The sequence below is a fragment of the Camellia sinensis genome, chromosome 15, assembly GCF_055761805.1.
Source record: "Camellia sinensis isolate YWXY chromosome 15, ASM5576180v1, whole genome shotgun sequence".
Taxonomy (NCBI): Eukaryota; Viridiplantae; Streptophyta; class Magnoliopsida; order Ericales; family Theaceae; genus Camellia; species Camellia sinensis.
Genome location: NC_138975.1, coordinates 102,463,723 through 102,490,480, shown reverse-complemented (window position 1 = coordinate 102,490,480; position 26,758 = coordinate 102,463,723). Strand labels below are relative to the sequence as shown.

General features: G+C 34.1%; 1 protein-coding gene across 2 annotated transcripts; it reads right to left on the bottom strand.

The window, feature by feature from the left end:
- Positions 1-9,505: 9,505 nt before the first annotated feature.
- Positions 9,506-15,233, bottom strand: LOC114259529 (hydroxyproline O-galactosyltransferase GALT6). 2 transcript variants are annotated; one of them, XM_028199545.2, is made up of 7 exons: positions 14,097-15,233; positions 12,045-12,277; positions 11,678-11,968; positions 11,457-11,585; positions 11,182-11,355; positions 10,149-10,256; positions 9,506-10,073 (listed from the first exon to the last, which is right to left on the bottom strand). In XM_028199545.2, exons 1-7 carry the CDS (start codon positions 14,965-14,967, stop codon positions 9,864-9,866), a joined length of 2,016 nt encoding a protein of 671 aa, XP_028055346.2. In that variant the 5' UTR covers positions 14,968-15,233; the 3' UTR covers positions 9,506-9,863. The 2 variants fall into 2 exon arrangements, with proteins under 2 accessions (XP_028055346.2, XP_082765204.1); XM_082909078.1 differs by having other exon boundaries at positions 12,171-12,277; positions 14,097-15,220.
- Positions 15,234-26,758: the final 11,525 nt, after the last annotated feature.

The window sequence follows — 26,758 nt, the reverse complement described above, 5'->3', positions numbered from 1 at the left end:
TAAGTAGCTAACAGAATGCGATGCCTCCTTCTAGTGGCAATCGGTCGAGTTGAAATCCCTCATTAAGGATCACTTCCTCCATTAGTGAAAACAATGAGGGATGGTCGACTTTGAAAGATGGAAACTGGAGAGTTGGTTGATAAAGATGGACGGTAAGGATTGCGAAATATTAATTTGTCGGCTTCGTCATCGAAAGTGGCTTCCAATTATGAAGTGGTTGGACTTTGCGAGTTGTTTCAACCACTGCTGGATGTGATTCCAAGAAACGAATGAGAATGAATACCAAACAGAAGAGTCAAGACCATGCTCCCTAATAGAATGTTTAACTGATCCATTCCGGATCGACTGAATTGGTACAGAAGTTGTAACATGGGAAAACCACACCATCTTTTTGATATATAACGCATCCTCTGGACAATTCAAATCCAAGCAATTGGATGTCCGACTCGGGCCTATATGACATGACCGATTAATAGCAATACTCCAACACCCCACTTTTGTCATATACTTAATACATCACACTAGATAGATATCATATTCATGGAATACGATTCATTTTCAAGATGCCAAATTCGTCAGCGGCAAACTCACCCATCTCTAGTAGAGAACCTGGGCCCCGAGACTACTAATCAAGTTTCTTAACTTCAACACAGTCAAATAGGTTACTATGCTCACTCAAGCTATCGCTAAGTTCAGTCAACTATCAATTCACTTCACTCACTCTACTGCTCTAGAAGTAGCAAGTGGATATCACCTCTGTTTAACCAGTCCAGTAGGACACTTTTGGGGCAGAACCTTTGTCACAACCAAGCGACTGATCGAGCATTAGAGTTCGCTTAGTAAAAGGCGTTAAAGGTGAAAATGACTGATTTCAAAAGAGCATGAAAAGTAGCTACGCAAGTACGAAAGGAAATCCGTATGGAAAGTTGGGTTAGTTGCAAAGTGGCGAAGTGGTGAGTGGACCTAAAATTAGAGTTAATTGATCAAGCTTAAGATCATTCGTTTGCAGACATGGTTAAAGGTATATCAAACCAGTTCTGCATAAGGAGATCAAATTTAAGGTGATGGAAACGGGTAATGGTTGGTTGTATGAAAGTGTAGTGGCCAAAACTCTTAGGCCATGTTTGTTTGGGCGGACTGAATTAACATTCTCATGACTAATAGTCCTAGGATTATGAATCCGTTGGATTATGTATCCTATCTTAACTAATAGTCAAGTTTAAAATAATTAGTCCGTCTTTCAATTGTTTAACCAAACATCGGATTAATAATTTTAGGCCATGTTTGTTTGGGCGGACTGGATTAGCATTCCCATGACTAATAGTCCTAGGGGTACAAATCCATTGGATTATGTATCCTATCTTAACTAATAGTCAAGTTTAAAATAATTAGTCCGTACTTTAATTGTTTAATCAAACATTGGATTAGTAATTTTATTGGACTATTAGTCCAATCCCAAGCTCATGTCCACCCAAACAAACATGACCTTATTGGACTATTAGTCCAATCCCAAACTCATGTCTACCCAAACAAACATGGCCTTAATGTGGTTTCAATGGAGGAGTTGAGTGAGGCGTTTCACGATGGTGGTCTTGGAATGGTTCAGATTCAAGATTGCGAAAGAAATGAAGTTATTTTGACATTCCAATAAGTGGATGAGATGAAATAAATGTTGTCAAGTAGAAAGGAGTGGCTCAGTAAGTGGTTTAAAGAAGTGAAGGAATAGAAATAACATAAGGTGTCGAATGTATCTCGAGTGGTTACGATAAATTGCTATGGGGTACCCCTAAACTTATAGAATGTAAGTACCTTCATGAATATTGAGAATGTTTGGGGTAAGGTGATTACTATCGATGATGACACATCAAATTTATCTTCTTTTGTTTGTGGGAAGGTGAAAATTCTAACTAATCAATTTGAAGTCATTAATTCAGCCATGAGTTTATATCTTAATGGTAAATTGCATCAAATTAGAGTGGTGGAAGAACAAATTGTTATTGCTCGAATTTTTGAAGGCTACTTAAGCCCACCCACCTGGGATGCAAACTTGGGTCAAGCTAAAGCTCGACGGGCCGGGTGAGCTTGGGCTGGGGCAAATGATGAGAATTATGCATAATAGGGGACCACTCTATAGTCGTGCTACGTTCTTTGTCCATTGGGGACGTACTAGGTGCGGTGTCTGCCTGTTCGAATTGGGTTAGTCTAGGTGCATTGAACAACTTGACTAAGTGATCATCGCCAACTGACTTGGTAATTGTTTCATACTAGGCCAATCTACTTCATAGGATGGGTGTAATGGACCTACACCTGATTCCGCTCCAAGTTGGCAGCCTGACTTGGGTCATTTTTGGGCCTTAGGATCCAAGGTAATGAAAATATTCCGTCATCTAAATGTTAATATAAATTGAATTAAGGGTTTTTTATTGATAAATCTCATTTAGAAGTGTTATAACCCAATAAGTCCACCAAAAAAAATTATAACCTAGTTAGTCTCATGTATTTATATTTTTGTTCCATGAGGTCCTTTTCTTCCTGATTTATATTGTTTGTTGGACTATTATACCCTTATGTCTGTTGTTAATATGTATTACATAGAAAAATGATATATACATTTTCTTTTTGTTGCTACCTCTATTTTGGTAGTTACTATTATTTACATTGTTCTTTTTGATCAATTTCATTTACATTTGTGGTATTGTTTCATTATACTAGGGTTTCGAAAGTCTCTATTTGGTAAGGTTTAGAAACTCTAGTTTACACATGGTGGTAAAATAATATTAAGTTCTTCTATTGTTGTGGTAAAACTTTGTATTCCTCCATTGTCACTTTGTGTTCGAAATTCTGTATTCATCCATTGTTGCTCTGTGTTTGAAACTCTATATTTCTCCATTGTTGTAGGTTGAAACAATGTTTATGTCTAGTTAATTTTATTACAAACATATTCTTCAAAGGTGAGTTTGGTTCGATTTAGATTGGTGGAATGGTGAAATTGCAGAGATTGTTAATGATAGTGGTAATGATAAAGATGATGATGAAGATGAGGATATGGGTGATTTTTATTTATATTTTTAGAGTGATTGAGTTTTTTTTGAATTTCTAATACTACTGCTACCATTGTTTTTATTATTTGTCAATTAGTGTGAATGTTCACATTTCATATTGTTTGAAAATCTGAGAAATAAGTGTTGAAATATAGATATCGACATAATTATATATTTTGCAAGATGTGAATATTCACATATTATTAGTTATTTGTTACTATACTTGTTGTTTGAACAATCATTTTTTATTACCATTAAACAATTGAAATAATCATTTTTTTCTTTCAATTTTGTTTCATGTTGCAGTGTGAATGTTATAGACACCCTATTTTTTACCATCCTTAAGACTTGGACGTCATCGTTTGAACACTCGATGGTTTTGTATGCTTGTGTTCGTTTTGAGTGCCTGAAAGCTCCTTGCCTTTGAGTCTCTCAACTTGTCTGTTTTGTACTTGGTTGTGGACCAAAAGCTTGTTGCTTCAAGTCTAGAGGAGAGGGTGGCCTGTCGGCTATCCTCACAGTCCATCGGCCATAGATTGTGCCTGCCGGCCATCAGTGGTGGCCGGTCGGCCACTGGTGATGGCCGTTGGCCATTTTTCTCCTTTTTCAGATATTTGTTTGCCAGCTATGCCAGCTGTTGTTCACTGAAGTGCATCTCCATACACGTGTATGGAGGGATGAATATAAGCTCCAAGCTTATTTTTCTATATATAGGGGGGTCTCTCCCCCATTTTGGAGGGTTAGACAATTTAGATCAAAATTCTCTCTCTCTCTAGGATTCTCTCTCTCTCTCTCTCTTCTTATTTTGTGCTTTGTAGTTAGCTTTCTCTACATTTTTGCATATAGACCCTTGATCAATCTTGACTACCTTGGAGCTGAGGTTCTAGGAGGTCTTCTTGGAGCCTTAAAAAGGGTTTTGAGCTTGAATTTGTGCCTGAAATTGTCTTGTGCTTCAAGAGGTATAAGACTTATCTTTTAAACTTGTCTTGCATAACTTGAGTTACTATCTTTTTGTACTGTTTTGACCTGGTTTTTCAACTACAAAAAACTCTGTTTTTGAGGTTTGAAAATAGTACTTTAAGTCTCGGTGAGTTAGGGGGTTGTCTTCCTTTTTTTGTTCTTTGGCTTGTGAAGCCTTTTGTGTCATTTCTTACCACCTTTAAATCAAAAATTTTGGCCCTTTTAACCACTAAAAATCAGAGTTATTTTAGTGGTAAAAATCAATTTTTGAAGTCCAAAATAGGAGGGGTTAGCCTCCCCTCTTTGTGTCTTGCTTCCATGCCTGGGTTGCTTCACATGTTAGCTTGATTTTCTAGCTTAACTTAGCTTAATTCAAGCATGTTTTAGGCTCTGTCTTGGCTTGTTTGAGCTCTGTTTTGGGCTGGTTGAAGCACTTGAGACTTGCTTTATATGCTTGTAGTGCAATTGTACTTGATAGTTTAGCTTGTGCTATGCTTTGGCCTCTTATTCTAGTTTGTGTTAGCTTAATTTCAGCATGTTTTTGTTACTGTTTTGACTTGTTTTAGCTCTGTTTTGGGCTGGTTAAGTCCCTTGAGGCTTGTATTGCATGGTTGTAGTGTAAAGGGCTTCACTAGCTTAATGTTTTAGGATTTTTTAACATGATTTGCATGAGTTGCTTGCATGTTTAGTGTCTTTTTGCACTCCATTTTAGCACTGAAATCTTTGCAATCTCCCTCTATTCTTCACTCTTTTATTTGTTTTGAAAGTGGCTTTGAACCCCTTGTTGGCTTGAGTGTGAAATTGAGACACTTGTGCTTAATGGTTTTAATCCTCTTTTGAGGGTTTCTACTAACCAACGGTATGAGGTCTCTTTCATACTCAAGGTACTTATGGTTTAAGCCCTCTTTCCATTAGAGGACACTCACCCTTGGACTAATCAATTAAAGAATGGATTAGTAATCTAAATTGGGTAAATAAAACATGACAAGTAAAAGAGGCAAGATAAGCATATTTCATGTTGCATTGAATGTGTTCGGATCAGACGTTAATTCGAACATGAGAAAAATGGGATGTTTCATACTCAAAGTGATGAAACGTGCCACTTTTCTTGGTCACCATCACTCTTGATCATGTATGATAGAGTTGTGGTTTTGTTGAGTCTTGTTTTGCACTCATTAAGCTTGTATAAGCTTGGTTCTTTGGCCATCATGCATGAAAATGCTTGGTTGATGGGTTGAGAACCAAGAGTTACACTTCTTTGAGCTTGTGTAATGATAAGGAGGGTAGCAGTACATACACTCTTTGAGAATACACTGCTTTGCCTCTGTTTGCTCTCTGTTGCAGCAAAAAAAGAAGTTCATGGAAGGGGTGGCCAGTCGTAGCCGACCGACCACCATTGGTAGCCGACTGGCCAGAAATGAAGTTTTGCACAAATGTGTTCCAGAGTTGGAGCAGAGGTGTTCTAGAAGTTGGCAGCGCTGTTGGTGTTCAAGCAAGTGCAAACAGAAGCTACAAAGGCAAGGCAGTGGCATTTTTGGGAGGAGAATTCGAGCATGCATACGTCCCTCGCCCTTGAGACCATTTACTTGCTTTGTTTAATTAGTTAGTAGTAGCTAATTCATTCATTCCAGGGTTGTAATTATTTAATTAGCTTAGTTAGTTAATTAGTTTAATTGCTTTAATTAGCTTAGCGTAGCTAGTTATTCAATTTGGTTTGTAATAATTAGTTAACTAGAATAGTTAATTAGTTTTGTATTGTAATAGTTAGCTTAATTAGCGTAGCTAGTTAGCCTATTCATTCGAACCCTCATTCGCGATGGCATGATGTTGTAATAAGTGTGCGTGCGTGTGTGCATGTCTTTCAACCCCACGTCTTTCTCCCTTTTATTTATCCGCTTTTGATGGTTAGATTAGAGACATTTTCAATTAGCATACTTTATGCTTGCATGTTTGCATCCGTTCATTTGTCTTACATGCACCAAGGCTCGGCTCATCATTCAAACTGTATTGCAATTTCAATACTTCTTTGAATACGTGTTTATTGCATGTTGTTCAAATCAAATAATATGCCATATTAGTAGCCGAGCCTATTAATTGCATCATCGCATGTATTGCATTAGACATCTTGTATAGTTAAGATCATGCATTTTTCTTACTAGTTTCTATTTTGGCTTGGAGTACTCCGTGAGTTTTATGCTTTAGCATACTCGCATAAGTGTGATCGCCATATTGCCATATTTCACATGCTTGCCATGAGACTATGTACTTAAATGCTAAACTGCATGAATGCCTGTGGATGAAGGCTTTGTTGCTTAACTTGGAACAGTTCAACAAATATATATTTTAAGCCCACTTTGCAAAGTGGCAAATCATGTTTTGAGCCCATCATGTTTGATGGCAAATCCGCGTTTTAGCCCACTTGAGGGTGGCAAATTCAAACCATTTCGCAAAACAAACATGATTTGAAATGTTCCAATTCTTGCGATTTAGTCTATACTTGTTTGTATGTATCACATAGTAAAGTTAGCTAATAACCAGAATAAGAACACATGAGGTTTATAAAACAACATATCATGATTAGTAGAAGCCGATCTTTGATCGGGCGAGCGGGGTTGCTCATTTCAGGACCTTCCCCCCTCTTACCTAAGTTCCCGAGCCGAGGCAACTTTGGTGATGACGGACACGTGGTCTTTGGCACGAGTCAGGGTTTCCTAAATTTTTCCAAAAACAAAATATTTAGGTGGCAACTCTGTAATCTGGCAAAACAGTCCAATTTTGGCAGTATTTGATTTAAAATTGATTTTCCAAAATGATTTGCCGGATTGGACTCTTTGGTGTTTATCAGTTTCACATTACCCTTGTGAGTCTAGATTCAAAACCATAGGTAGAGTCCGAACTGTGAGGGCCTTTCTTTTCAAACCCTTTTCCGAAAGGCGGGGGCGCGGAAAAAAGCGAGCCCACAAATGTTCAAATTGGTATGAATTTAGTTTTTTTAAGATTAGTTGTATGTTAATTGTAAATTGTGAACATTCACATTGTATTTTGGTATCAATTTTTTTTGAAGTTTTTTCGAAAGTTAGTTGTATTTTGTTATTTTTTTTACTATGCTTATTGATTGAACAATTATTTTTGTTACTATTGAATAATCGAAATAGCCGATTTTTATTTTTTTCAGTTTTATTTTATGTTTTCACATTACAATGTGAAAGTTCACATTAGTATGAGTTTATTCATTTATTTATTTTTAAAAACTAGTTGTATATTAATTGTGAGTTGTGAACATTCACATTGTATTTTAATATAAGTTTTATTTTTTCAAAAGTTATATGTTTGTTGTTTTTATTACTATGCTTGTTAGTTGAACAATTATTTTTGTTACCATTAAACAATTGAAATAGTTGATTTTCAATTTTTTCAATTTTGTTTTATGTTTTCACGTTGCAGTGTAAATGTTTACATTGGTATGAGTTGTTTTTTTTAAGGCTAGTTGTATGTTAATTATAAATTGTGAATATTCACATTGTATTTTAGTATGAATTTTATTTTTTCGATGGTTAGTTGTATGTTTGTTATTTATTGTGAACATTCACATTGTACTTTAGTATGTGTTTTATTTCTTCAAAAGTTAATTATATGTTTGTTATTTACTGTGAGTATTTACATTGTATTTTGATTTTCATTCATATTTTTTATTGTGTTATTTTTAAAATTTTTAAATTATAAAAATGTTCAAAATTCATAATTTGAAATTTTCTCTATGAAATGAGTGAGAGATTATCACCTTAGAATAATGAATAGATTTTCTTCACGAAATAAGAGAAATATTTTCTCTTTAGAATGAGGGAGAGATTTTCTCTATAACATGAGGAACGATTGTTATGTATTAGTTTCAAAATAGAAACATGTCCAAAAAATTAGAAAGGATGATTTGGTCATATTACATTAAACAAGACTTAATGGAATACTCAACAAGAATATAGGTTAAAAGAAATAAAACACTTAAAAAGAGGATTTATCAAAAAAATAACTCTTAAATTAATGTCAAAAAAATTAATAATTGTAAAAAATTATAATTCTTGAAGAATTAGAACGCTATTTTTTTCCCATTGGAAGTCATGAAAAATGTTACTTTGACTCTTTATCACATTTAAGGTGTTTTTGTTTAAACGGACTGGATAAGGAGAGATTAGAATTCACCGGACTGTTAGTCCTGAAATATATTATTCCTCGACTATTTAGTTGGAATGAATTTGTATCCCATATTTGTTTCGTCATGGGATTAGATATTGACTATTTGGTTAGACAGGATATGAATCTTATGTTTGTTTGGAATATTATGGATAATGATAAATGCTCAAATTACTATTTTACCATTTTCAATTATTTACTAAGTAATAACAATATTAAACATATCTTTAATATTTTAATTATTTTTAGCTAGATTAAATAAAATTTTATTTTATTTTATTTTTTACACAATGAAATAAATTTATTTTTTAAAAATTAAATAAACAAAATATCAATAAAAATATATGTTATTTTTTAATTAAAATTTTAAATAAATTTATTTTTAAAAAATAATAATAATTAAATAATGAAATTAAATAAAACATCTATTAAAATTTAAATAATGAAATTAAATAAAATATAAACAAAATTTTAAAATAAAACATCAATAAAATATTTATAAAAAATTATTTTAAAAATATAATAAATAAAACATCAATGAAAATTAAATGAAATTATTTTATTTTTAAATTGAGACATTTAAATTTTATTAAATTTTACTAAATATAATACATAATTAAATAGTGGAGGGTCAAAATGGTTATTTCACCCCCCTTATCCCACGTCTCCCCTTATCCCCCATTTGTGTCCCACCCCCTATGGGACACAATAGTCCTACATATTTAGGACTAATAGTTCGGAGCAAAATTGAACAACCAAACAACGGACTAATAGTTATTAGTCCAGAGGAACTATTAGTCCAATCCCATGGCCTTATCCCTCAAAACAAACACCTCCTTACGATACAATTTTATTCACTCACTTCAAATTAATTTATATATTTTCTTGGGTTATGCTTTCAAAAGAATAAATTCCACTTTAACAAATTTTGTTCCTATTTTTGATAATCTAAACCGTCTAATGTGTAAGACTCACTGAGTACTTCATTCCGATAAAAAATCATGTTGATCATATATCAATAGCCACTTAATCAGAACACATTTGTGTCAACAATTTTTTTTTACAATCATAGCTACGTTAACACAAACTTAATATAATTAAATGACTATCGATATCTGATCAATGTGATTTTTTGCAGAGATGAAGAAATTGACAAAGAAATTGACGAGTTCTACACATTGAACAGTTCGGATCATCGATGTGAGCTCCGCCTATGGAGCCTAAAAGCACGCTCCAGTCCGAATCGGACTGGAGACAAGCCTGGACCAATCAGAAAAAGTCTTTAAAACAGTAAATCTCAGTAAAACAACCAGTCGAAAGAGTTAAATCCATCCCTTATGCTGCTGTGATTCTGTAAATTACAGAACAAGGATTTGTATACAGAAGTTTCCTGCACTTGTAACCCACTTGATCTTTCTATTATCTGTAAGGAAAATAGAAGGGGAGGGAAAAAAAAGGAAAGAATGAAAAAAAAAAATTAACGAATTTTGAAGGGGTCTGAATACCCCAGTATATCTAGCAGTCAACGTTTAACAGAATATACACGGTATGCAACGCTGTGCCTGCAAAACTTTCTTTGTTCCCTGTTTGTGTTTGTGTAGTCCCAGATTCCCACTGGAAAAACTTGTTTTCTGTTCATATACCCTTGAATTCTCTGTCACCAAACGCCAATTGTCATCGCATGTTGCAGCACAGAGGATGGCCTAGCTGTTGCAATTTGTTCCACAAGCACATCATCTGCCTCGGAGACTGGTAATGCGCTGTATAATAATCTTCGATGCACCCAAACTGGCAGAACTTCAAGTCGTGGATATACTCCACTGGTCTTGAGCTGTTGAACTGCTCGACCCACATTCCCATACTCACGTCTTCCATCTTGAACAACTGCACAAGATTGAACTAGTCAACAATCACCTTGAAGAACCCATGAGAGAGTAAAAGCAATTTGTTGTAACCTACCCTCAATTTATGTTTCTCATACTTGGATACAACAAAGTGTGCGATGTCTGATGACACGGTATAGCCTGGCCCATTTGCATAAGGTGGATAATCTTCTTCTGGCCATTCCTGAAGCACCACAAAAGATGAAATGGTATGAGACTATTAGCATTCAAAATGGATTCACAGATAAACAAGTCAACAGATCCCAAATAACAAAGCAAGTAAACAATAGTACTGCCTAACTGCCGAGGCATAGGGTACTTGTCTCATTTATTCTTTATCTTCGAGTGTCTTGGGATTGGGACACTGGTCTTGGGAAAGAGGTATTCGCCATACCTTTCTTAGAATCCGCCATAATAAATCTAGCCAGAATATTATCTATATATACAATTCGGGATAAGCCTAACATCTTATTCTTGCAATCTCGAAACTCGATCCCAAGATGTAGCTTGCTTCTCCCTGGCCCTAAATTAAATATTATGTGCGAACCAAACTTGGATGATGCTAGAAAAAATTATGAATCATCCAAAAATACCAAATACAAAACTTTGGAAAATGTTAATGAGCTTAGTTCAGGCCACAAAAAACAGTTTGCCTAAACAATTACCAAATTTAATACTAGCGTTCACAATTTTATTTTATTTTTTATCATTCTCCAGGTTCAAACCAGGCACGTTCAATGCAAGTGACAAATGCAGTTTGAAAAGTGATAATAGGCTTAGACTCCCTTGCAAAACTTAAAAATTAATAGATTATTAAACTACAAATTATTCCACGCGATCTCCACATTCCCTGTGATTCAATGCAATATGCCATAAAATCAGAAAATTTCACCTGTGCATATAATCTATTTCACCAAGAAAAGCTTTAAATTTAATATCATAGGCAACCATCAAAAATCACATTTACAAGATGTAGCATATTTGAGCTCTCAAGTAGTCACATCCATTCAGAATCTGAATATCTTGAGTTAAAAATATTTATTGATAACACATACAAGTCAAAGCAACAAAAGAAAGAAGATAGCAGAACCAATGGGTTCAGATGTTACCTCATATGTGACCGCCCATTTACCAGAGCGAAGAGGCTTATGGTAGTAATTAATGTTTCCCACATAAAAGCTTCTACCATCAGGTATTTTCTTTACTTCATTGATAACCGCATTTACTCTAACAAATGTGTCATCATCACACTTCATTATATACTTTGCTGATGCTGTGCGAACCTGTAACCAAAGTTATCAAACAAAGACATCAAACGTGATTAGCATCCCGGTTGTAAATATTGCACTACCTCCTCCAACTTTAACAGTATTCCAATACTCACCCCATATTCGCAGATGGCAACAGTTTTCAGAACAACAAGGTCATAATTATCCATGTAAGGCACTATAACAATGTCACCAAAAAACTCCGCTTCTTTCTTTAGGTCCACATTCACTTCTTTTCTTGCATGCTGTCCAAGCATCAGTTTCAAATTATAATTCATAGCTATACACAAATGATTTACCAATTTAAACCACACGTGCCATCAGGGTCTTCACCTACCAGTGCTACGAAGAAACGAGCAACCACATTAGAAGACTTGATAAGCCTGTGCTGCATCCAAGACCTCCTCACAGCCATCCGCTCAGCAAAATGGTTGCCTGCTGAAAGGATGCCAATGAATAGTTCCACAGGTCCATCAGGAAGTGGTGGGGCCTGCCACCTGCTTGACATCTCAAGAATCCTCTGAGGAGCAAAACTGGGGTGTGTTGTGGGCAACGATCCAGCAAAAATGGACTGGAGATCAACATCGCCATTCAAGGATAGCCCGGTGGCATCGTCAAGTGCAAATCCCTGTAAAAATCAACAAAAAAACATTAGGACGAATTCACATTGATCATAAGATTATTGGTTGTAGGATTTTACTCACAGTGCGATAAGGAAATGAGGTGACATGCCTCCCATCAACATTGACATGATAGCCCTCCAAGCCTGCACTGAGAGTTAGGATAAACAGCTTGCCTTCTGCAAATGGAAATGGCCAATCAACAGTCACCTTTTTTGTTCGGCCAATTAGCCGGTTCAACCACCATTTTGCCTTCAACTCCTCAGTGCGGTTGCTATCACCACGGATCCATTTCTCACACTTCACTTGACCATCAACTGCAGGGAGTGTCAGAGAAAGAATCAGGGGGATGTAAAGAGTGGAATTTCAATAATCATCTATGTTCTCGTTCACAGAGAAGTTGGTATGAGTGTTTGTGTCATTGAAGAGAATTCTTCAAATTTAGGTCAACTAGTAATAAAACAACAAAAAAACAGAAAATCTAAAACACCACAAAAACTGATAGAAAAAAAAGAAGATATTTTATCTTTCTAAATTTTTTCTTCATTCTTCCTCAGATAGTAAGGGACGAGTAAAGGAAAATATAATTCAAAATCTCACAACCACAATTCCAATCCTTACTATGATTTCAGTTTTCTTCTATTTTCACTTTCCTCATGTCAACAATCACTGAAGGGTTACTAGTTTTTTGAATAGTTTTGAATGATCATTCCCTCAACAATTAAAACTTTAGTAAGGCAAACAATTTACAAATACTAGTCCATAAAACGATCAGTTGAGATTGAACTAAGCTACAATTACTTCTTCTCCCTTATAGAGAATACTAATAATTGAAAAGTTATTTGGCTAATCATGCTTATCTTTCAAACATAAGTTTATAGAACTATTAATTTTCAGTTTCTGTCTCACATTTGGATGGAGAGGAATATCAGGATTTTCACCTGGAAGAAGAATGAGATGTCCAACATAATCAAGCTTATAGAAGAAGATGTTAAAGCTAGAGTTCTCTCTTCTCAGGGGAAAAAAAAAGTGAAAAATAATTTTGTTCACTATTTCCGTCTACCATTAATAATTTTATTCACTATTTTCATCAAACCACATTTACTCATCCACAAAAACAGAAAAAAAAAAAAAATAGTCCCCGAAGAATGTGATTTGTTTTATTTTGGTCATCAATGTCTCAATTATATCAATTTAGTTTCCAATTTATTTAGTGTCATATGTTGTTTGACAAAAATTCCTTTACTCCCATTATCAATTGTAAAAAGTTATTTAATAACTAAATTATTATGTTGGGGGACCAAATTAATAGATATAAGAAAATCACACCTGACACATAATTTAAAACCATGGCACCGTTTGAGAAGGGATTTTGTGGGCTTTTTGGCTATTTTAGCCACAAAAGACAAAATAGACTATTTTAGTCACAACAAACAAAACATCACATCTAACCCATAATCATTACACTATTCTCTCACAAAAAAAAATCAAAAAAGCCAAAAAACCAAAAAGTCCTTCCCAAACCAAGCTTTTTAACCCAGACTAAAATAGTCAAAAAAACTAAAAAGCCAAAAAGTCAACCCACTTTCCAAACCAACCCTTTGTTTAGGTTCAGGATATGAGCTGTTAGGTTAATGGTGGTTAGGTTGTCAAAAGTATGTCACTTTTAACTCTAAAGGGCTGGCCACATGGTCAAGGTTTGGGCTTTCAGGTTCAAAAGCTTTTTAGTGTAAATAATTTTTTGAGACAGTCAAAAGATTTTGAATCGGCTTTAATTGAGCCCTCTAATGAACGATAGAATTGGTCCTGATTGGTCTGTTAGGTGGGCTGGATCCCGAGTTATTAGAAAGAAAAAAAATGTATGCCCCTTTTAGTATTCAACAACGATTTGTAATCCAAATTTTTATGGCCCAAGTAGCTCGAATATCTCAAAATGATCATTCGGACAACACAAATTCGAACAACGAAGCATTTTTGTTTAGTATTTACATGTTTCTCATCTTTTCAATGAATTATTACCAAAAAAGTGAAAATAAAAAATCAGATGCACTCTCTCTAACTCAATTGAAAGCAAGTAGTTTTTTATTATTATTTTTTTTCAATTATAATCAGATAAACCTTGATTAATTCACTCACCAGTTTCCTCATCAGCCCTAGATTTCCATCCCTCGCAGCGAAGCGCTGACCCCCATTGCATCCTATAACAAGTATTCTGCTCAATAACAGGTTTCTCGCTCCAATCTCCCTTCAATCTTGGATTGAAATGCAAAATCCTTGGTGGGTCTTCTCCATCAACAGTCTTCAATCCTTGCAGTTCCATCATAAACTGCGAAACCATCACATACTGACCAGTCTCCAACATCGATATCTTGGTTTCGTGCTCTGGATGAGCTTCTCTTGTCTTCCCCACAAGAGTTATATGTGATCCCAATGTCAACCCACATGGAAGCACCATAATTCGACCTCTATTGGAGAATTCAGAACCCGAAAGCGAAATCGAATCAGGGCACGACTCAATTCGATTCACTGTGGCCTTTTCGACATCTTCTCGAGCTTTCCCTGATTCAATCTCTTCCCAGAACTTGTTCCCCATTTGAAAAGCTTCCATGGCCGATTTCTCAATCTCTGAAAACCCATCTTTGCGAGTAGTATTTACAACACTGGTATTGAAACTCAAAGTCGATAAAATTTTGTAGTCTGGGATTGGGCTATGGGGTTTGGACTGTGAGGGTTGATTGGAAGCATTGAAGGGAACTTTGAAGGGTCGAATTGGGGCTTGTTTTTCCTCCAATTCCTCTTCGCTTTGAAGCACAAAAGATTGAGACTTAGCTTCGTTGAAGAAGAATCTATCTAAGCTTTCTTGTGTTACTGCACTAAACCCAGTTTTGAACACGAAAGGAACTTCCAGAGTCACCATAATTATGTACAAAATCCCCGCACCGATCAAGACTTGAATCGATCTCTGTCGACTCAGAGACACAAACAAGTCTAATTTATCTCTCTTCATCTGTTACTCCTGACAACAACTTCGAATTTCCAAAACAATAACCCTAAATCAGTACCCTCTGATGATGATTGATAAGCAGAGAAGAACTTCCTAGAGAGAGAGGGTTTGACGTCGGTCGGTGGCCTGCGGAGGACGTGTGTTTTTCTTTACATTTTCAAAATCAAAGTGAAGAGAGAGGGAGAGAGAGAGAAAGAGAGAGACCTTTCGTTTCAACCCAATTGGAATAGTATCTGTTAACGGTTGTCCTTACGGGTCTCGTTTTGCTTGTCCTCACAGGTCTTTTACATCACATTACAATCTCATTTTCTTCTATGTGGGTGTTTATATTTATTTAACTTCAATCATATTAAAAATAAAATTAAAATAATAAATAAAAAGATTAAATAATATTAAAAAAAAATCATTAAACTAACTACAACAATTATATTAAAAAAAAAGAGTCATTGAACAAATTACAATCATATCACATTTTTCCCATAATAAAATAAATAAATGAAAAAAAAGAACTATTAAACTAACTACAATCACATTAAAAAAAGGAATCATTCAACTAATTATAATCACATTTTTTTCTTTGTGAGGGCTTATATTTATCTAACTTCAATTATATTAAAAAATCAAATAATAATTTTTTATTCGCTAGACAAATTACAAATATTTTTATGCGCTATCTAACTACAATATTAAAACAGTAAACAAAAGAAAAAGTCAAGAAGGAGAAAACAAAAAGAAGACTTACTGTTTACATACGTGGTCACTGAAGTTGAAAGTGTAGAAGTGAGAAGTCAAGCAGAAGAAAACAAAAAGGAGATTCACTGTTTGCAATAGATATGTGAAAAGTTAAAAAGAGTGTGTGAATTGGAGAAGTTAAAAAGACTTGGAAGAATTTAATAAGTGCTAAGTTTTTGTTTTCAAAAAAAATCAAAAAAATTAAGAAATTAAGGTTCAGATATTGGAACTCCCACAAAACTTGTGGGTTAGAGATAGATATAAATAAATAGATAGATATAGATGTAGATATAAATAAATAGATAGATATTGGAACTCCCACAAAACTTGTGGGTTAGAGATAGATATAAATTTTTTATTTGTTTTGGAAAAGGTACTGCAGTAATTATGAGAGAAGTCAAAAAGTCTTGTGGGTTGAGAGAAGTTAATAAATGCTGAGGTTAATTTTTTTTTTTTAAAAAAAACAAAAAATTAGAAAATTAGAATTGGCATATTGGAGCTCCCACAGGCTTTGGGGGTTAGAAACCCCCTTTTGCTTAATATATAGTATAGATTGGAATAGTATCTGTTAACGGTTGTCCTTACAGGTCTTGTTTTGCTTGTCCTTGCAGGTCTTCTAGAATTAGGATGCTCCCCTTGCACTCTCTCCTTGTAGGGTCTTCGGGTTCATTTTTAAGCTCAATTTTAATAATTCGAATCGTTCATATTTTAAGATTTATTCAGTATATCATACTTGTTAAAAATTAAGTTGATTGGATATCAGAAAGCAAAATTATTTATTAAATTCTTTAAAAAAATAGTTTTTAGTTCGATTTTTTCGAACACATGTTTTCTGATATCCGATCAACTTGATTTTTTACAGGTATGATATACTAAATAAATCTTAAAATATGAATTGCTTGAATTATCAAAATTGAACCTAAAAGTAGACCCAAAGTCCCTGCAAAGAGGGAATGCAAAGAGAGAACACAAGGGGAGGATCTGTGCTCCCAATTCTATTGACTAAGAAATTGTAGCCTTTGTGTGGTGGTGATTAATCAATGAAAGAATTGGGTTTCGTTTGGAAATTGATTTTTTTTTTTAATAATTTTTAAATTTTTATAAAAAAAAATATAAAAAAATAGAGAGAATAATGTAATAACTTATAATTAAAGATGAGTAAGAAATTTGTGAAATTTCTAATCCAATCCGGTCTAATCCAATCTGGTGGATTTAGATTGGTTTTTTGAATCCGTGGTTCAGTTTGGGATTGAAAAATTAAAAATTCATAATCCATGGATCGGTTCCGAATTGAATCTCACGGTTTCAGACCGATCCGGACTGTATACAAATAGTTTATATTTATATTATACACCCTCCCGCATAGTATCTTTTCTTATTCCATGTAAAACCTAAACCCAAACCTAAACCAGCATAATATTTTCTTTTATTACTTTTGTTTGTTAGTTTTTAATTTTAATTTGTAATGGTCTAAATACTTATAGTGAAATCAGTTTTCTTATAGTTGTTTAAATTCTAGAACAATATATAGCTATTATGAAAAGACATGTTGTTATTGTGGAACTAATATGATACTATGTTTATGTTTTTATGAATTAAATTGTTCTATATTTTTTTTTTTGTTATTTAATTATGTAAATCCATGGTCCTAAACCGATTCAATCCGTATTTAAATGGATTAGTTCCACGATTTAAACAGATTAGATTGGTTTCAATTTTTTAGAAACCGTAAATAAATGATTGGTCTTGATTTTACCTCAATCCGAACCAATTCGAACCATACTCACCCCTACTTGTAGTGACTTTTTGCTTTTTGGCTAAAACTAGAAGTTGCCTATAGCGATCCCGGTTGTCCCTTTACTGTTCAGTTGTATTCCGGACTCGGTTCCGTGGAATTGGTAGTTGTATCTATCTCGTTGTCGTCTTTTAAATCCATTTGTTTGAGTTTTAGGATGTGTTGGGCTTGGTTGTTACAAGTTAGTAGAGCTTTGGCTCCCATTACTGTTGCCCAGTTTTTGAGTGGTCCGCTCGAGCGAGTCATTTTACGCTCGAGCGGGGTTTACACCCTTCTAGCATTTCGAGTCCCTGCAAAACTTTTGCAAGTGTGTTTTCTACGCTCGAGCGGGTTTCTTGCGCTCGAGCGGGTAGTACCTCGTTGGTGAAAGTCCTGGGAGATGAAAATCTACGCTCGAGCGGACTGGTCTTTCGCGCTCGAGCGGGTGTGTTTTGTCTTTGTGTCTTGGCGCTCGAGCAGGAATTCTTGCGCTCGAGCGGGCTCAATTTTCTGTTCTTGACGCTCGAGCGTCCTGTTATTTGCTCAAGCGGGAATGTCGTATATCAGTTGGCAGCTGGGCGTTTTAAAATCACTTTTTACATTCTCTCTCTCTCTCTCTCTCTAACTTTCTAAAAACACTTTTGAGAGCTTCTCTCTCTAGGATCTCCCTTCTCTCTAGGGTTTGATCTAGTTAGAGTGTCTCCCTATCCTCCGGCTTTTGTAAAAAGTGTGTTGATCGTCAAGGGCGTCGTTTTGATCCGAGAATCGTGGTGTTTGGAGCATTTTCGCTTTCTTCTCCTTCTCCGTTTGAGCTCTAACTTTGAGGTAGGGATATCCTACTCCTCTTTATGAGCTTTGTCTTTGAATTTTAGCATTTTAATATGTTGGGAGTTGTTGGGTAATTTTGAGAAAGTTTGGGTCTTTGTGTAATTTTACAAAAGATGGGATTTTATTTATAATTAAACCTATATGCATGTTTAGCATAGAGAAATGATATAGATGATGAACTATGGATGAAAGTGGAACCTTGGGGGTTGTTATGTTAATTATGGGAAAATGCCCTAATTAGTTGGATAAATTAATTTGTATAATTAATTTTGAGAAATGAGGAATTGAATTGAGAGTATTCAAATTGAAAAGATTATGGGATTAACGGGTGTAGTTGGATTCATTTAATCGCTCACCCAGGTTGAATGTTGATAATATATCCATTTGGTGCATTTATTTCCTGTTTAGAAATAACTACTTTGGGCTATCGGTGGAGGATAGCTTTGATTGTTGTAGACAATGCATGATGATTAGGCAAACTAAAACTAATCGATTGAGTATGCTATCGAATATAGCGGTTGAAATAATACATCGACTTTATGTATTGATTGTTTATGTATATGATCTATGTTTATATGCATTGTGTGTGTGGGAGGAGATAGGGGATGTACTCCACGGTTTAGGGGAAGATAGAGGATGGACCTCTAAGCCGGGTTGTGTGTGACATTGATACAGCACTACAATGTGTATCAAGTGTTGATTATGGAAGTGTTTAGATTGATTTGATATAGTACTAAAATGTATATCGTTATCAATTGTGAAGTATAGAAGTGTTTCTATGTCATGTTGATACAGCACCACAATGTGCATCGTTCGTATAGTATGAGAGTGGCTTATGTGTTATTGATACAGCATCAAAATGTGTATCCACCATGAATTTCGAAAGTGTTTTTAAGATGAGTCTTATTCTCATCAAGTTATTTGGCTAAGTTTTGAGCCTTGTTTTCAAACTCAAGGTTGAAAAAGAAATGAGAAATGAAGTGTGACATGGACTTAAATGTCATGAAACCGGAATGTGATATAAGTGAGTGTATTGATGTTGACCATCTATCAACTGCTAATCTTTTAGTCATTGTTCATAGCTGGTTTAGCGTATTTCTGCTGGGCTGTGGCTCACCCTTTATGGGACATCATTTTCAGGTACATGTAGCATGCCACCTCCAAGGACATAGCTTGGGAGGCTAAAAGCAGACATACTACTTTTGTTGTTTGCTTTCTTTTGATGTATTACATGTAAATTCAAGCCAATGGCTTAATATGTATTGAGTTAGCACTCTTCTTTTTGTAACCAAGTGTTAACTTGGAAAGCTGTAAGCCCGTAGGGCATTTGCTTTTGTTGTTAACATGTAATACTTTTGTAAGAACTAGTCTGATTAATGGAAAGATGGTTGGTTTCTTTTATATCAATGCATGTCTAAAGTGATGGGTTTTATGTATTATTTTGAGGGCGTTACATTGCCAAATGAGACTTAAGGCTTCGTTTGGGAACATATTTTTTTATTAATTTTTTGACTTTTTGGCTAAAATATGATGTAAAAAAACTAATATACTTGGGATAATTTTTTAAATTTTTACGAAAAGATGTGCAAAAAGTAGAGAGAAAATGAAATTTTTGACTTTTTGGTATATGTTGTTGGCTTTTCGATTTTTTTAATAATTTTTTAGCTAAAAAAGTCGTTTGTCAAACGAGACCTTAAGTGCAGGTAAGAGAACTAGAAAAAAATTGCTATACACAGATACACAAAGGGTGTTTGGGAAGTGGGTTTTTATGTAGATTTTTTTAGTTGTAAGATATTATTGGATAAAAAATTTTTGGTATTTGGGAAGATAATTAGATTTTTTTGTGATTGGATGTGATGTTTGTAAGAGAAAAAGTAAAATAATTATGGGGTTGGATGTGATATTTTGTTTGTATTTGTTTTTTTTAGTTTTGAAAACACTTTGTGTTTTAGTGAAAAAAATCAAAAAAAACCCAAACCAAAATCTTGCCAATCACCTATGGCCAATGTGTTAATAATATATCGGAAATGAGCCGTAGCTCGAATTGGTTGGCTTGAATTGGCTCGAAAGAGAGAGAGAAGAGAGGAAGAAGAGAGGAGAAAGAGACAGAGGAGAAAGAGGGAGAGAAGAGAGGAAGAAGAGAGGAGATGAGAAAGAGGAGAAGAGCCAACACCACCGCCACCGCCACCGCCGAGGATCATCGCTGCTCGTCGTTGCTCGTCGCCGGCCGTCGCTACTCGTCGCCTCGTCGCCCGCCGTCGCTGCTCGTCGGCTCTACCTCGCCTCCGCCCCCCGCCTCCAGCCCCATTTGTTGGGCCCCCTCCAGTCCCTCCTCCTCCTCCCCCTCCCCCTCCAGTCCCTCCTCCTCCTCCTCCTACTCCTCCTCCCTCCTTCCTCCTCCTCATTCCTTCTCTTCTCCTTCTCTGCTTCTGATTCGAGCCAATTTCGAGCTCCACCTTTCGAGCTACGTAGCACTACCGATAATATATATATATATATATATATTTTTCCCACCTGTATGCAATTTCTCCTTAATAAATTGGCATCATATGAAGAATTTGAGTTCGAATTTGCTCAAGTTATAAATTTTAATTTTTTAGGTAAAGTTTATGCATTGGGAGACTAATATGTTTCTATATCAATGACCTTAATGTTCATTTCATATGATAAGTTAAAAAAATATATAGGTAAAAAATTAGATTGATCAGATATAAGCAATCACATGACAAAATCATATATATTATAATAAATTAACGGTCTAATCTTAAAAATATATAGATCTTATAAATAAAAATGATCTAAAAGTATGACAATCGATATTAGATAAATTTAATTTTTAACATAGATAATTTTCTTATTTAGTTATATAATGTTAACGTTTTAGGTCAATTTCACTATGAAATTAAGATATTTTAATTTAGCAAATCTGGACTCCAAGAATTTATATGAGCATACATTGATATTTTTTTAGTTAAGTTCGGGGTGAAATTTGTAGGTGTGTAGTATATTCTATTTATTTTATTCTATTATTAGCGTGGTATTCGTGCTATATGTACAGTCCTGAATAAATAAATAATAATTAATTTTAAAATTAAATAGTAAAAAAATTAAAATACCTAAAAAATATAATTAATCAAATTTTAATTATTTTTAGCACAATTTTACTTTTTTTTTTTGGCCTACCATTAACGTTATGTTTTAAGTCCTAAATAAAAAATACAAGAATCATATGTAATTAGTAAAAATTAAATAAAAATGGTAAATTATAAAAATGCAATTTTTTATATATTTATTTTTAGGAACAAAACTACACTTATGATAAAAGATAAATACATTATTATTTTCTAATGCTTTCACAATTTTTGTTTGCCATATATTAGATTCATATGATGATATATAGTAAACTATGTGTATGCATATAATAATTATTCTTTTCTTCTTCTTCTTCTTCTTCTTTATTTTTTTGGTGAAACTCAGTCGCTGTTTGGCATTAGTTTTTAATTAGCTTTTTTGAGTTTAGACTTTTTTTAGTGTGGGACTAAAAAGTTTGTTTGATTTTGTTTTTTTGACATTTGTAAGAGAAAAAGTAAAAATTATTATTTTAATGTGACATTTTATCTTATTAACTTATTTAGAATATTTTGTCTTTTGTACTTTTTTAACTCAACTAATTAGCCAAAGGAAATCTAGTAGAATTTGTTTAAATCAAAAATTTGAATAACAAATAAAAATGACAAATAATGAACTACTTAGTAATCCATATCCCCGTGTCCTTCATGAAATCAACTTTTACCTATCAAGCACAATTTTTAGATTTTTTCACAATTTTTATTATTTCAGTTTACAATTTTTATATAAATGATTTATTTTGAAAATATATTTATCGCCCATATTTTCAAAAACAAATGCAATAGAATTAAAAAAAAAATGATTATTGGATCAAAATAATTTTTTTCATGAATAATATACATTGAGGGCTTTACAAAACGAACAGCTTAGATTATCAAAATGAGACCCATGATGGGCCCTATAAACTCATCAAGTTATCTCATCTTGAGATCTCAACATGAAATAAACCTAACTTCAAAATTTTTCTACTTTTGTTGACGGGTTTGGTTTCTCTCAAGTTGACATCTCAATTTAAGAGAGTGTTTGGGCTTGGTATGCCTATTTTGAAACCGATTTCAGTAATCCAAACCGTTCACTTTTTAAGACTCATTGAGTAGAATATTCGTGCAAAAAATAAGATGATTGGATATCAGTAGTTAATCATATTTGTTTTAAAAAAATGGACAACAAATATAATTTCAAGAATAACCATCCATTTTTATAATACAAATTTGATCCAAATATTTAGCTATCGATATTCGATTATCTTATTTTTTACATGAATATTCTACTCAACGAGTTGTAAAAAGTGAACCGTTTGGATCATTAAAATGACACCTGTGGTAAGTTTCATGACTCACTCAAATTCTCTCATATTAAAATAGAGTGATGCTACATGCACTAATTGATATATTAATTAATATATCAATACATGTCATGATATCGCCATTTCAAAATTATAAACCCTACTCATTATATAAATTATAAGATTCAAAATTTTTAAAATTATGACACATTATTCGTTAATACATTAATTAATATACTAATATAATTTTATTTATTAAAGTATAAATATTAGAGAAACCTAGTCCTTTATTGACAACATTTGATACTGTTCTTAATAAGACCGTTATTGAATTGAATATGATTTTCCTATCATATCACTAATGAGAGAGACAGGAATTGCTGTTGGAAGCTCCACCATTTTAACTTTGAGATTTTTATCATATTAATGAGAGAGAGAGAGAGAGAGAGATCTATGTTGGAAGTTCCGCCATGAGAGAGAGAGCTCGATGTTGGAAGTTCCGCCATTTGTCCTTCAAACCAAAGGGCTTTGTTTGTTACGGAAAAGGCGGTTCACTGTCTTGATCTATTTTCCTTTGATTCTTTGGTTTATTTATTGGAATAATAGAATATGTACGTAACTATATGTTGTTTGATTTAAAGTGTAACTATTTTTGGTGATAAAAAAATGTTTAATAAAATTAATTAATGAAGAGAATTAAATTACATAATTTTTTTTTCCCCAATTTTATCTTACGGCCAGATCATTGCTAGCAATGACGGAATCAGAAATTTAGCATTGACGCATAAATTAATGACAATATTGATTTTTTTTCATAATAAATAATAGTGAAATATTACTATACTTAATTATTAAAAGTCCATTTGGATAAATATCAATTTCAAATTAAGGGATTTAAGGTTGAATTTTATAAAAATATTAGAGAGTAACTATTATAAGTATATTAGAAAATTATAAGAGAAAATGAGTCGAGGTAGAAGTGATATATTAATTTTAATAGGAAAATTCTATAAATAGGTCACAAAAAAGTGTATATCATATGTCGTAGTTATTATCTTTATAGCATTTGATTATGACATATTATGATGTTAATTATGATTCATTGTTATGATTTTTTGTGACTACTATTTTAGTTATAAACCTTGGTTATGACTCATTGTGATGCTAGTTATGACTTACTTATGACATATTAGAATTATTTTTAGGTTATGACCAAAAATGTGATATTTGGTTATTATTTATTATGGTTCTTTTAGTTATAATCGAAAATGATTTAGTTCTAACACTTTTTGGTATTAACACCAAGAAATATCATAACTTGTATATGACATAATCTTTTGGAGAGTGTATGGTAAAATGACTCATTTTAGTAGAATTTTTGTAACTAGAAAGAAAATCCTTAATAGAATGACATTATTATAATATTAAGGAGGGCACTATTATAATTATTAAAAATTCAAGGGGCACGTGACCCCTTGGCCCTACCATAGCTCCGTCCTTGATTGTTGGACCGCTGTCAGTTGTCATTAGAAAGTTTATCGAAAAAGTCATGGTTGTCACGCCCCACTTTTTAATTACTCGAAGTATTACCGACTTCATTTACTTAATTCCATTTCAGAGATAACAAACGGAAATAAACTCATATATTCAATTCGTAGAAGTGAATAACACTGCTCTCATTCGTATGCAAGTAAATACAACATGAGCATAATAAATAAATTGCCCTTGGGCTTACATCATTAACAACAAATCAAGAAGAAGGGTGCAACCCTTTACACATATGGCATTCCGCCCATATAAGAAAGGCCCCGTGGCCAACAAATCAGAAGATCCAAATCTTACAGCACATTCAGCTCAACACCTAAAAAAAAAAATTCAACAACGTGGGATGAACATATAGTCCAGTAGGGATCTCAACATGGTCCTCAACAATAACAACATACAGATAGCTATGATCATGAATACCCACTCTCATACTAGAATATTAATGTGACAATTTATACAAAATATCATGAGTATGAGCTTTTCTTGAAAACAACCATTTCAATCAACGCCATAGGCGATTCAATTTTCTTTTCCTTTCATTAATCCCCGTTCCCAATCTTTCATAACATTAACAATACCTTAGGAAATAAATTCACTAAACCCACTACTCTCTTCCATTTTCTAAACATACACAGATATACCTTTTCAAAGTATATGTTTCTTTAAAAAGTCCGTTCTCCTTCACACTTTCCGAAAGACAAATATAACATTTTGGCTTCTTCCCGATACAATCAACTCTATACATGCACTGTTATAAAAAGAGATAACAACTCACCGACATGCATAAGATAAACCAATGAGGTAACTCGGCCCTCCAAAATCGTAATCAACACAATCCATGATATTCCCAAACACACTGAAATATCAACAACAAAACTTTGCTCTACTAGCTATGTGCGTAGTAAGCCAAAGACACACCTCTCACCACAACATGCCAGTTTACCAGCCGGAAGGGTATGGTGCCTTATATTCTCAGCACAGTCAGTTCTCCAGGCGCTAGCTGGAAGGTCACGGTACCTCTGATTCTTAGCGCAAGTTATAACACCACCAATCCAACACAACAGGGCATATTCAACATATATAACACATATACACAAACCATCAAGATACAAGCAATGTGTTAAAGTATATGAACACATAACTACCTTCTCCCGAGCAAGCATACATATATAATGTATCTCAACACTTCATCACATACGATGTTCAATCAATAATGGTATAATGCATACACGACCATTCAACTCAACCGTGTCATCCTCCACCGATGACCAAGGACAAAACCTCTAGATGCAAATATTTAGTACATCTATTAAAGACTCAATTACTATGAGACCACAAACCCGACAACACATTAACATGGTAGTTTAAGATACAATCCCACACATGTGTGTGTTCAACACTCAAGAAACAACAATCCAATTTTCATACGTATTTCAAAATACTTTTCCCATTTCACAAAACAAGTTCCATTTCCCTTTTGTTTTCACAAAATCAACTCCGTCCCTTTTGTTGACACCAAGCCAAATCCATTCCTTTTGTTTTACAAAACCAATTCCATTGATAATAAAGCCATAACTCACATTAGTCCACTACATTCATTTCAAACCATTCCAAAGCCAAAGTTAACCCCTTAGGCATTAACACCTTCACCCAACCCACATCAACAATAGAGATTTAAAAAAAAAAAAGATTCACTATCCTCCATTTTAATTTATCAATCAAAATATGATTTAAGGCTTTTTCTTCTATCAACTACAACATGCTAATTTACACTCCAATTAGCCCAAAACAACCATCAATGATAACATAACCATTTTCCAACACCCAACCGTAGGTTCCTTCTCATGATTTCAAACAAATCCAACATGGATATGATTTTCATGCAATACAAAATTACCACATGTCTATCTATAGACGAAGTATTGAAAAAGAACAAGGAAATCCCTACCTCAAATGTAGAACCCAAGGAGAGGAAGAGCTAAACTCGGAAGTGCTCCAAACACCAAATTTCTCAGATCAAAATGTAGCTCTCAATGATCAACACACTTCTTACAAAGGCTCAAGGTGAGGAAAACACTCCTACTAGATCAAACCCTAGAGAGAAGTTAGGTTTTAGAGTGAGGAGCTCTCAAAAATCGGTTTTGGGAAAGAAAGAGAGAGAAAGGAAATGTAAAAAGTGATTTAAAATAGTCTAGCTGTCAATTGATATACGACTCTCCCGCTCGAGCGGAGAACACAACGCTCGAGCGTCAAGAACAAAAATCTAGGTACGCTCGAGCGCAAGAAGTCCCGCTCGAGCGCCAAGACACAAGAATAAAGTACATCCGCTCGAGCGCGAAAACTAGTCCGCTCGAGCGTAGATTTCTCCCTCCCAAAACTTACACCAAAAAGTACTACCTGCTCGAGTGCCAGAGTACCCGCTCGAGCGTAAAGAAATCCGCTCGAGCGTAGAAAACACATCTGCAGAAGTTTTGCAGAGGCACGAAATACTGGAAGTGTGT

Coding starts and splice junctions, on each gene's coding strand:
- LOC114259529 (XM_028199545.2), bottom strand. CDS start 14,967: ATGAAGAGAGATAAATTAGACTTGTTTGTGTCTCTGAGTCGACAGAGA. Junction 10,257..11,181: donor AATGGGCGGTCACATATGAG/GTAACATCTGAA, acceptor GTGGTGCTTCAG/GAATGGCCAGAAGAAGATTA. Junction 10,074..10,148: donor ATGAGAAACATAAATTGAGG/GTAGGTTACAAC, acceptor AATCTTGTGCAG/TTGTTCAAGATGGAAGACGT.